This window comes from Alligator sinensis, unplaced genomic scaffold (genome assembly GCF_000455745.1).
Source record: "Alligator sinensis unplaced genomic scaffold, ASM45574v1 scaffold386_1, whole genome shotgun sequence".
Lineage (NCBI taxonomy): Eukaryota > Metazoa > Chordata > Crocodylia > Alligatoridae > Alligator > Alligator sinensis.
Window position 1 is genome coordinate 566,439 of NW_005841996.1, and position 12,660 is coordinate 579,098.

A 12,660-nucleotide genomic window follows, 5' to 3' on the forward strand; every position below is an offset into this window, starting at 1 on the left:
GAAAGGGCAGGGTAGCCCCACAGAGACTAGGTGTTTCAGAGAGTCACAAGCTTTTGTAGGCAACAACCTGTTTCATCAGATGCTATGCATGGACTTGCAGAAAGAAAGGATTTTAAGTAGAAAAGAATTTAAATACAAGAAATTATCCACAGAATAGACAGTATTAAGTAGAGTCTCAACAGAGACTATGGGATTCTTATCCCATTACCTGGACTAGCTGTTAACTCCAGTTTTTAACCCCTGTGTCTCTCGATGTGTTAACTGTCTTTTTTATTCCTGTTGATCTATTCAACCGACTTTTGCCTCTCAGCAGTGTCCCCTCCCACTCTCCCTTCCTTTGTAGATAAATTCCTATTCATAATGAACAACATAGTCAACAAATACATCCCTTTTCTTGTATGTGAATTATCCATTAAGAAATTGTAATGTTTACATCTGTTTATCATTTAAAAGATTCTTTGTTTTACTTTTCTTCTTCCATTTTCCCTCCTCCCATTTCCTCTAGCTTGTAAACAGAACAATTCCTGAAAAGATAGAGAGAAAGAATAAGAAGAAGTGACAGTAAAGCAGTGAGGGGATTGGAGTTTCTGCCATTTTTCTGAGGCCTTGAGTTCTGTGGTTCATGGAGTTGTCTTGACTGCGCTTAATTCCTTATTGCTGTGGCTTTGAAGATTTCAGGAACATTGGAGCCTCACATATGAATAATTAAAAGCTGTTGAGCATCCTAGTCATTTTTTGCTTTCACAAGATAATGGCTTCCATAACATCAAGCATGAGTTTCTGCTTTAAATGAAATCTTCTTGTTAAAGTTGACTAAACAAATCAGTATTCGTTTACAAACACATAGGTAACTATTAAGAATTTCAGTGTTTCTTAAACAGCTACTTAAATATGGCTTATGACTTCCTTTTGTAGATGCTACCAACTCCCGCTAAATTTCATTACATCTTTAATTTACGAGACCTCAGTCGTATTTGGCAAGGGATACTTACAGTCACAGCTGAAGTTTGCCAGAGCACCAGTGTTTTGGTAGCCCTCTTCCAGCATGAATGCAAACGTGTAATTGCAGATAGGTTCACAAGCCAGAATGACAGAGACTGGTTTGAAGATATGATGAAAAAGGTAAGGCAAATAATATTCAGTATTCCCTTGGAAGGAAGCAAAAGAAACATTTCACTGGTGACAACAATATACCACATATATTTTTAGATTGCTGATGAAGAGCATGGTGAAGACTTACTAGGAAGTAACTCCAAAGAACTGTACTTTGTGGATTTTTTACGTGATGCTCCAGAACCCACTGGAGATGAATCTGAAGATGTAGAACTAGAAGCTCCTAAAATTTATGAGTCTGTTCCATCTTTTGATCACTTGGCTGAAAGATTACAGATGTTCATGTTGCAGTATAATGAAACCATCAGAGGTGCAAAGGTGGACTTAGTATTTTTCAAGGTATTTATTTCTCTGATTGTGCTTACTTTATCTAGTCAGTATTGATAGTTTCCCAATACATGTGCAGTCTTTGTGGATTTTTCCTTATTTAATGATCCATGGATTTTATATTGTCACTGAGATTAAGTGAAAATGGTCAATTATACCTTCTAAGAAAAACTCCTGGGTTTCTTCCAAACAAGCATGACAGGACATAGGATATTCCTTAGCGCTGCTTGCAGACATTAAAAAACAAAAACAAAAAGCGTGTGCTTTACTGGAAGAAGCAGCATTGTTACTTTGACCTGGCTCTGCAGCATCTGTATAGATTGGGTGCTTCACTGGGGATTTTTGCACTTTTATCTAAAAGTTGAGTCAATCAGCTGTTGGATAAAAGCACCTAAAAGAGCCCCACTGAGGCACCCAACCTATACAGACATTGGGCAAGCAGGGTCCAACTAACATGCTGCTTCTTCTAGGCATGCACTGGGCTCGGTGTGGGAGCACATGGGGTTTAAAGTAAAGTATAATTTTGGAGGGGGCGGTTAATACCTGCAAGCAGCCTATATTATTTATATTACAGACTTCTACTTCCATTAGCTTTTATATCACTTTCCAGTTCCCAATCCTTTCTTTCTCCCTGCTTTAAAATTCCCCAAGCCCAAGCTTGTTGTTTCCCTGCTTATTTCTCCCTGTGTCCTTTGAGGTTACACTCTCCTGAAAAGATCATTTAATCCCACTTCACAGAAACCTCTGGTTGTCGGGACATTATACATTCAGATCAATACTGGTTTTTTGCCTCATCTACTTTCAAGGGACTGGGCTACATAAGAGGTTTTGAACAAAATTTTAAAAATCTATTTGTTATGAGAAATCAGGCTTTATTAATTTAGTGCTGTCACCATTCAAGATATAAATACAATATCTGGATGGAATACAAATGGAGAGCTTACTTTCTTTTCTTCTCTTTGGTTCTTTTCTTTTCTTCCTTTTCTTTTCCTTGACAGACTTCAGTTTGTATATATTGAAAGAATCTCGCTTCAGAGACCTGTCTTTAAGAGGCTCAATAAGTTTTCTTCCTGCTCCTCTTCAACCCTTAAAAGCAAATGTCACCTTAGTTTTTCTGAATGCAAGCAATGCATGAGAGGCCTTTTTTGGGAACATGAAGTAGGGATGCTCTTTCAGGACTAAATCTGCTGCCTTTTGAAGTCAGGAGGATCTTTTCTATTGATTTCAGTGGGCACTGGCTTAGGCCCTGAATGTAAATGTAGATAAGGAGGACAGTTTGTAACTGAAGGTCTGTTAAATGAAAATATATATTTTGTTTTTGTATCATTTTAACTATTTTCCTTAATACACAGGACGCAATGATCCACTTGGTTAAAATATCCCGTATTATCCGTACCCCACAAGGAAATGCCTTGTTGGTTGGTGTGGGTGGATCTGGAAAACAGAGCCTGACCAGATTAGCATCATATATTGCTGGATATCAAAGCTTTCAAATTACCCTAACAAGGTAACACAATGCCATATACATTGACTATGATCCATTTGTTCCTTAGTCTCCCTATAAACCAAATAGTCACTGTTAATTTAAAATAATTCAAGCCTTTTCAAGCATTTCAATCCCAATCATAGACATTTTTCAGCCAAATTGCACACTGAAAGGCACAGGTGGCAGTTCTGTTGCCTTTACAATACTCAGAAATGGAATTAAAAACTTTTGGTCTAAAGCCTTTTTTCTTTCACTAAGCAATTCAGTTCCGCAGGGTTCTCCTGTGAATTCCAGTTTTTAAAAAATCCCTTCTTTAAAAAGATTGTATGGACTGGACTGTTACTGCCAGCAAGCAAACATAAGGGGAGAAAATCTAGAAACCGCTTATATAGTAGCTAAAGTATTCACATTGACATATAACGACTGCAATCTTATTTGCTGGGTAATGCTGAAAAACAATAATCTTGGTATTTAAAAACATTCTTTAGTGAAATCACAACATTGTCATTTTAAATTAATTTAATGTGGTTTTTGCTGGTTTATTATTGTGGATTGAGAGTGGCAGGGAATCTTGTTCCCCTTCCTTCACATTACGGATCTTTTCTCAAAACCACCATCATTCCAGCCACAAAGGATCAGAAAACATTTCTCTAAGGGGTTCATCTGTGCTGCTTCTTAATAAGATGGAAAGATTTATGTGAAAATCCTTCTAATTTTGTTGGGAGTGACACTTACTTTAAACTGGTCCCCTTTCTATGTGATATTTAAAGGGTGAGCAATAAAAGCACTGGGTAGGAATACCACCAAGAGGCACACCCTAGCCACTCAGCACATACCAAAGCCCCCAAATTAGTCAGCATTCCCAGTACACCACATTCCTGAGCATGCACAAAGAAGTATGCCTAACACAACATGGGAGCTGCTTTAGGCATGTGCTCTAGGAAGCAATAAGCCATCTACACTGCCTACTTTCTGGGAGTGAGTGGATAGGGGTGCACCTGGGCTCACCATGAAGGCTGCATAGACATAGCCTCAGTGTATGTTTCCCTTTGCCTGGCAAAAGCATAACGAAGAGGATAGCAAACCCAGTTCTTCCTTGACTAAATAAGCAAGAATGTTTTCCTGTCTGATCACTGCACTAGCCATTAAAAGTCAGAGGTGCTGCAGGACAGCTCAGCTCACCAAGAGGTCCATCTTTCAAAAACAGATACCGATTCCTCTAACATGATGCTGTGAGCTGTACTCAAGGGAAAGACATAATAAGCCCCTACAAACTTCTTAGAGTAGGAGTAAAGAAAGACAGGGAAGATGGATATGCAGGAGGTGGACCAAAGGACAGAGAGATTAGAGAAATAAATTTTAATCCGGAATATGGCTCACTCTTCTGTAAAATTCCATCCACACCAGTGAAGTGAACGAATATTTCAGTCATTCAGGAAAAGGTAACTATTGTTTTTACTTGAATCTAAGATGACCCCGAATTTAAGATTGCCCCCCAGTGATTAGATTCTATATATGGAAAATTTATAAATGTGTTATACTATTCCAGGGGCCTAGGTTGTAGCTGCGTTGGTCTAAGGACATAGGCAGACAAGGTTCCTTGGGTGAATTTGATATCTTTTATTAGACCAACCCAAATAGCTGGAGAATAGTTATTAAGCAAGCTTTTGGGTTCAAAAACCATTCGTCAGGCTAAGGAAGTTTCAGCAGTTGGTTTGTGCTCTTCCTGGATGGAATGAAAAGTAAAGAAGCCAGGGGCTGGGCTGGGGAGTCAGTTGCCAGGCAGATTATAATGTATCAAAAATCCAGGTATAATATTCCAGGTACACAATCTAATTATCAAAGGTTGACTTGAATTCATCCCCTTCCCCCACTGCTACAGCAGGGAAATGCAGTGGCTGGGGGGGTTCAGATGGCCCCCTAGCCCTCTGGCCTCGCCACTTCTTCCCCCTACAGCCTTCCTATCCCCACCACCACTAGGACCTCCCACCCCCAGCTCCCCACAGTCTCTGCCCCTTCCTCCTTCAATCCCCCAGGTCTCTACCCCTTTCCTTGCACTCTCTCCAGTCTCTGCCCCTTCCCCCTGTTCTCCATAGCCTCCACCTCTCCCTGCCTTCCCGCCCTTACTGTCAGACACTGCTCGGACTCTGTTCTCTCCATGGATCAGCATATGGAAGTGCAGCCCTTGCCAAACTATGCAGCAGCATTAGCACTACTGGTTGGCTGGGCAGGGGCCAGAGTTTCCCTGTGCTCCATGATGGGAGGGAATCCAGCCCAAGCCAGAGCTGAGCTGCACCTGACAATGAAAAGGGGGGAACCGAAGCTGTAGAGGGCAAGTGGAGGGGGCAGGGAGGTAGGCAGCTGCTATGGATTTGACACTGGCACTGCCCCAGGATCAGGGCCAGAGTCAGGGATGCAGCAGCCACCTGCCCCACCCCACTTTGTACACTAATCTAAGATGAGGGGCTCCACCCCATGCTGATTAGGGGAAAAAGGCTTGTCTTAGATTTGAATGAATACAGTATTGTGATCAATGTAACACGACTTACTGTATTAATTATAGTCAATATGCATTGACAAAATTTACTGCAATGTTTCAGCTTCTCTATGGTGACAGTATTAACAGTGTAAGAGAGCTTCAACAAAATGTAAAAACATTTTCTTTATCATTTATTTACTATTGAATCAGTGGGCTTTTTTTTTGAAGTGGGGAGGATTGGGGGAGGAATGGGACTGCACCCTTTATTTCAGGGTGCAGTCTCATTGTTTTCAGGGTAGTTACCCTACTTTGTGTAAATGCTGAATTAATCCAAGGTGGCTTTAGAAAAAACTAACATAATTCAGTGGTTTGAGTTTGGGAAGGGAGGTAGCATAAATGAATTTCATGTTTATATTCTCAGGGATGTATGTGGTAGCCGTGTTGGTCTGAGACAAAAAGAATTGCAAAAATCTAGAACTCTTGGTTCCAAAATGATACCTTTTATAAACCAACTGAAAAATTACCAAAAAAAAAATTCTTTTTCTGCAAGCTTGCGGGCTTACGCACCTTTAATCAGGCTCAGGGAAAGTTCAAGATGGTAAAGTCATATGACCTCGGTCCTCTTTCCTGCCAGGGGCAGGGGGTCGGACAGGATGATCTATTATGGTCCCTTCCGACTCTACAGTCTATGAATCTATGAAAGTCCTCATATTTATTTCCTGCATATGGGGACTTTTTACCGTCTTGAACGTTCCTTGAGCCTTATGAAGGCTGCATGAGCCCAAAAGCTTGCAGAAAAAGTGTTTGGGGTTTTTTTTGCAATTTCTCAGTTGGTCAAATAAAAGGTATCATTTTGGAACCAAGAGTTCTAGATTTTTGCATATTTATATTCTGTTATTTGGGATTGAGCCAGACAATAAATTAGTATATTATTAAATAACCTAGTCGTTTTGCATTCTCCATTTTTAACCTTTACCCCTCTTAGAACATATGGCACCAATAACCTTTTGGATGATCTGAAAACTCTGTACTGCACTGCTGGACAGAAAGGAAAGGGTGTTACCTTTATATTTACAGACAATGAAATCAAAGATGAGTCTTTTCTCGAGTATATGAACAATGTTTTGGCTTCAGGTGAGGTTTCCAATCTTTTTACACGAGAGGAGATAGATGAAATAACACAAGACCTGATACCAGCAATGAAGAAAGAACACCCAAGACTTTCTCCAACCAATGAAAATCTTTATGATTACTTTCTTACTCGTGTTCGCAACAATTTGCATGTGGTTCTTTGTTTTTCTCCTGTTGGTGAGAAGTTCAGAACTCATGCACTAAAGTTTCCAGGTTTGATTTCAGGATGTACCATGGACTGGTTTCAGCGCTGGCCTAAAGATGCTCTAATAGCAGTTGCACACCATTTTCTAGAATCCTACAAAATTGAATGCACAGATGAAGTCAAACAAAGTGTGGTTAACACTATGGGAACATTTCAAGATATTGTAGCTGAAAAATGTGTTGACTACTTTGAACGATACAGACGTCAAACATTTGTGACTCCAAAATCTTATCTGTCCTTCATCAGAGGTTACAAAACCATCTACAAAGAGAAATTCACTGAAGTTGAAAATTCTTCCAGCCGCATGAAAACAGGTACAGTATGCTTGATTTTTAAACAAAGTGAAGAAGTTTGCATTGACATTCAGGTGTGTTGATGTAGCATGTGGGTGTACACACACATACCATATTACTTGATTCCAAGACAAGCTTTTTCCCCTCATATAACATGGGAGGAAAAGGGCCTCTTATTTTGGAATCAAGCACAAGGAGGAAAGAGGGGACAGGCAGCTGCTGCAGTATTGACCCCAACCTGGGGTTGGAGCCAGTGCTGCAGCTGCTGCCTGTCCCCCTTCTAGCCCCCCTCCCCCCCCACATCCCTTCATCCTGCAGCCTGTTCCCCACCCTGCACCCACATCATTGGGCACCCCGCCCCCCTTTCCTCCCATCTTCCTCTGCAGCCTCTGTCCCCTACCCTCCTCTGGCCCCAGCCCAGCCAAGTAGCAGCCATGGCAGGGGGTACAGCATTTCTGGCAGCAGCTTGGGGTCTGGCTGAAGCTGTGGCTGGTGCTACCAGGCCAATCCGGACTGAGAGCACGAGCATTTCCTTTGCCGTAGGCTAAAGCAGAACAAGAGGTAGGGTGCAGGGAGGGGTAAAAGCTGCAGGAGAAGAAAATGGCAGGGGGAAGAAGGGGGGGGCAGACAGTGAGGAGGGAAAGGGGTAGGGAGGATAGGCAGCAGGAGACGAGGTTCGGGGGAGCAAGGGTCAGGCTTAAGCTGCTTCACCCTCCCTGTTGCCTGCCCCGCAGCCGCCTCCTCTCACACTGCCTCCCCCACTCCTTGCCCTCTAGCACCTGCCCCCTCACTGCTTCTTTCACCACATGCCCCTGATTGCTTCCCCCGCTGCCTACTCCCTACAGCCTCTTCATTGCCTGCTCACTACTGCCTACCCATCATCTGGCCCCTGACAGTGCTTTCCCCACTAGAGTGGTGGGGGGATGAATTTAAGACAACCCTCCAATAAATAGATTCTGCGCATGGTAAATTATAACAAATTTATACATTTTCTATTAATAGAATCTAATTATTGGGGCGTGATCTTAAATTCTGGATCATCTTGGATTTGGGTAAATATAGTACGTAGTAAGGAAGAGGTTGAATTAGTGCTTTAAGTAGAAACTTATTGTGGGTGCATCCACTATGTGTGTGTTCAGGTAGGGTGTGTAATTAACTATTTCTTTTTTAGTGTAGGACTTTCTTTTATTTAGAACTCTAAATACATTCACTTAGGGCCAGATTCTGTTCCATGTGTTAGGTGTCCATGAGTGTGATTTGCTAGCTGCATGACAGTAGAAGTCTGTTTGTTCTGAGAGTGTGCAAAGTGATGATTTACATGTGTTCGTGCATTTGAAAAAAAAAGTTATATATGTGATTTTTTTGTCTAAGTTTTTTATGTGAATGCAGTCATAGAATCATAGAAAATGAGGTTTGGAAGGGACCTCAGGAGGTCATCTAGTCCACCCCCCTGCTCAAATTAGGATGATCCCAGCTAGATCTTCCCAGCCAAGGCTTTGTTTAGCCAGGTCTTAAAAACCTTCAAGGATGAAGATTCCACAAACTATCTAGGTAGCCTGTCTAGTTCTTTACTACCCTCCTAGTGGGAGAGTTTTTCCTAATATCTAACCTACACTTTTCTTACCGCAACTTGCTCCCTTTGGGAACCACCCTTCAAGCAGTTGAAGGCTGATATTGAATCCCCTCCTGGGTCTTCTCTAGACTAAATAAACCCAGTTCCCTCAGCCTCTCCTCTTAAGTCATGTGCCCCAGCCCCCTAACCATTTTCATTGCCCTCCAATTTGTCCACATCCTTTCTTTAGCAAGGGGCCCAAAACTGGACACAGTACTCCAGATGCCACAGTACTCCAGATGGCAGATTCTCATTTCCCAGCCCCAACTCCGTGATTGCGAGCAGGGCTGGGAGCTCTCTGCTGCCAGGGCAGGGGGGCATCATCCCCACAGTCCTGCCTGGAGCAGACACCTCTTAGGTGCAAGCAGAGGAAAAACTGGCAGTGGCAGTGGCTCTGGCATTGCAGTGTTCTCCAGCCATTTCTCTGGGTCTCTTAATTCACTGCCTCTCTCTTCCTGCCCTTCTTTCCAAGAGACCTTCCCTAGCAAATCCCCCTGTAATCTGGCTCTTTGTTGCTCCTCAGCCCCAAAAGCTTCCTTTTTTCCTGCTAACCTGCTTCCTCTCACCAAGCTCACAGTGAAGGAAGGTAAGAAAGCATTTCCAGCAAACCTAGCAAACTCCCCCTCGCTCACAACTCTAGTTAAGCAAGGAGCTTTAGTATTGGTCTAAATGCTGAGTTTTAGCTATTTACACTAAATATATGTAGGTTAGTTACTCTTTATTAATGAAAGAGCTTACCATAAAGGCTCTCCTTCAAAGAGGGAGGCACCGAACTGACTTGCAAACTACTTGCAAACTGTTCCGTTTGCTACCCTTGTTCATGTGCTCCCTGGTCACTCAGGGAATCTCCTTTATACCTGGCTGGGCTTGGATTTGTTGTGCTACCTTTTCATAGATTTCATAGATTTCTAGGATTGGAAGCCCTTGTAGATCATCAAGTCCGACCCCCTGCTCTAGGCAGGAAAAAGTGCTGGGGTTAAACCAGGAGTGGGCAAAATATGGCCCACGGGCTGGATCCAACCTGCAAGGCCATTCTATCAGGCCCACAGGGCCCCTAAAAATTTTAGAAAATAAATATTAATTTTGGGGCTTTTGTTAGACACAGGCAGCAATCACCCAGCAATCCCTTGGCTGGCAGCACTCCCAGCTGCTCAGAGCACACACCAAAACACACAGACCACCAAACAAACACTCAGCAAGCCAAACACACAGGCACCAGTCTCACTTAGCTTCGCAGAGCAGGATCGGATGTCTGGTGCCTAGCTTCTCTTCCTCTTCCCTTTCCTCCTCTTGCTGCCAGTGAACTGCTTGCGAACTGCTCTGTTTGCTGCCCCTGTTCACTCACTCATGCCCATGTATAGCTCTTTGCAATGCCCATGTCTAGCCTAGGAACCTCACAGAACTGGGAGCTTGCTCAGCTCTTCCAGATTCCTGTGTAATGTTGAACTTAGATGTTCTTTTGCTCCCCCAGCTCTCCCCACTTTGCCCAGTTCCATTCAGTTTAGGACGAATTTACCAAGTTCCTTTTTCTCTGTCTCCTTTGGATTCATAAAGCATCTGTTGGGCTTGTGGACTTCATAGAAATGTACATCAGCACTACCAAATGTTTACAATTTTTAAAAATATTTCTTCACATTTCAGGTTCCTAGTCACTGTTTATTCTTTTAATGAATATCATGTAATATGGTCTAACAGTTTTAAGGAATTAAAAAAAATTGGAAAAATAAACACCTACAGTATTTAGGCATGCAAATCTATATTTAGGCACCAAAGTATATGATTAAAGCCATGATTCTTATGTCTCCAGGGTAAATGAATAATTCTAAAGAAATGAGCAAAGTGATACCTTTGCAAGACAGGAGCACATGTAAGTGTTTTCGACCTTAGGCCACTTATTTAGGCCACCTCTACACATACAGGTAAGGGCACAATGAGATCTAATGCACAATCCTCATAATCATGCTTCCTGCCATGCCACACATGCATGGCAGGAGGCACAATTGAGAGATTGTGCATTAGATCCCATTGCATCTTGTTGCTGGTGCAGGGGCAGCCTGATTCCAGAATCCAGCAAGAATCAAAAACCCAGGTATGGGAGCCCCCCCAGTTGAGGGCTCCCACTTGTGAGGGTGCCCCAGGGCTGGGGTTTGCAGCAACCACAGTCTCCCGGGCCTAGCATTTTCATGTACCCCAGAGCCCTGGAAATCGCAGTTGCCTTGAATCCCAGGGCCCTGTGGTTTCATGCTGGGCATGGTGCACTCCTGTGGCTAGGAGCCCTGTCAGCCAACAGGGTTCCCAGTTGCAGGGGAGATCCTGCTGCATGTGCAGATTAAAGCTTGATAGCAACCAGCTATAAAATTAGTACGCATTTTTGAGGTCTCACTTTATACCTAGTTGGAGCTTTTTACTATGTGATAAGTACTTTGCACATGTAGCTGGTCTTAAGGTAATTGAGCAATTAACCAGTTAATTGCCCTGTACCTATAATGTGTAGAGGGAGCCTTAGGTGTTTAAATATGAAGAGGCATGACTAACTTCAGTCACCCAGACTTATTTCTTACTTGTTGCAAGAGCAAAAAATATAATTTGCTTTGGGCAGGTCTTACAAAACTGATGGAAGCTGAGGTTTCTATAAGCCATTTGTCAAAAGAGCTGGCGGTAAAAGAACAAGACTTGGCTGCTGCTTCAAAAAAAGCTGATGAAGTTTTACTGGAAGTGACTATGAAAGCTCAAGCTTCTGAAAAGGTGAAAATGCAGGTTCAAAAGGTGAAAGACAAAGCCCAGGCCATTGTGGATGAAATTGCCATGGATAAAGCAGTAGCTGAAGAAAAACTGGAGGCTGCAAGACCTGCGCTGGAGGAAGCCGAAGCAGCACTCCAGGTCAGAACTGAATTGATATAATAAATTCATACCTAAAGAAGAATGCTTTTAATTCAAAAGCTTGTCTAACTTTATCCCAACTGTACAGTTGGTCCAATAAAAGATATCACCTCTGAAAACCCTTACCTGTTGATATAATAAACACATAGAAGGAGCTCAGGTGAAATCCTTTTTCACTTTGTGACCAAATGGCAATGACACAGCCATGTAACTGCAATTTTTGGCACTTATGCATAGTGCCAAAAAATAGAATTGCCTGACATACTTGCATTTATACTTGCCAGAAACAAGTTGATGCCAGTTGGCCTGATTCTTCATTGCACTGTGTTGGCATAGGATGCTATGTCAAGGTAAAGCAAACTGTACTGTTTTTGAACATTTGAAGTGACTTGCTTGTACAAAGCATACACAGTGTCAATTATACTGGCAGTCACTATGCACTAAATAATAAATACAAGAAGTGGTGCGACAAAGCACAAAGTGGATATAACATACAAAAAGCTACATTGCACCAATTTGCTGGCTAGTGTGTAGTCGATATGGGTGAAAGTGATGGGTAATTTAGAGCAGTTATGAGATTGCTTACATCATAAGTGCAAAGCCAGCATATGGGGATCCTACCCAGTTGCAGTATTTGATGATGCCTTTCTTCTTTTCTGCCTTCTGTTGATTAATGCCTGACATACAGGCACATATAATGTGAAGGGTTTCAGTTATTAAGCATTTGTGTAGCTCCAAGTTGTGAAAGTCAGAGTCTAACTGGTTAGGAATGTTCAATTGGAATGGTTTTTCCTTGGGAAAATGCAGTTTCTGCAAAAGTAGAAACTTCCAAGAGAACATTTTTGTTCTTCCATTAGAAAGATATAAATTAAATGTTTCATTTTGGGCTGGTTCTCCATGATTTGGAAACAAGTAATTTCTAATCAATTCAACAAAATGTTACATTTAATTTTTGTGTCGGTGCTTTCCTTTCTGGAGTTGTAGTTCAAGGCCTTGTTCTCTCCTTTGGGCTGGCCTTCCTGAATGCTATCATCCTTAATATAATGCAGATTTCCCTCTGACCAGTTTATGTAATGCATGATCAGAATCACAGGATTTTGGGGGGGGGGGGGGGGGGGGAGAACTTGCGGGGAT

At 42.3% G+C, this 12,660-nt stretch overlaps 1 protein-coding gene across 1 annotated transcript in view; it reads left to right on the forward strand.

Moving 5' to 3' along the window:
* Positions 1 to 12,660, forward strand: part of LOC102384022 (dynein heavy chain 5, axonemal-like) — a 303,673-nt gene that overhangs the window by 188,954 nt on the left and 102,059 nt on the right. Inside the window, exons 53-57 of the mRNA XM_025201485.1 lie at positions 916 to 1,122; positions 1,210 to 1,452; positions 2,793 to 2,947; positions 6,391 to 7,055; positions 11,246 to 11,526. Of these exons, the coding sequence (XP_025057270.1) occupies positions 916 to 1,122; positions 1,210 to 1,452; positions 2,793 to 2,947; positions 6,391 to 7,055; positions 11,246 to 11,526 (1,551 nt within the window). The remainder of the gene's footprint in view (positions 1 to 915; positions 1,123 to 1,209; positions 1,453 to 2,792; positions 2,948 to 6,390; positions 7,056 to 11,245; positions 11,527 to 12,660) is intronic.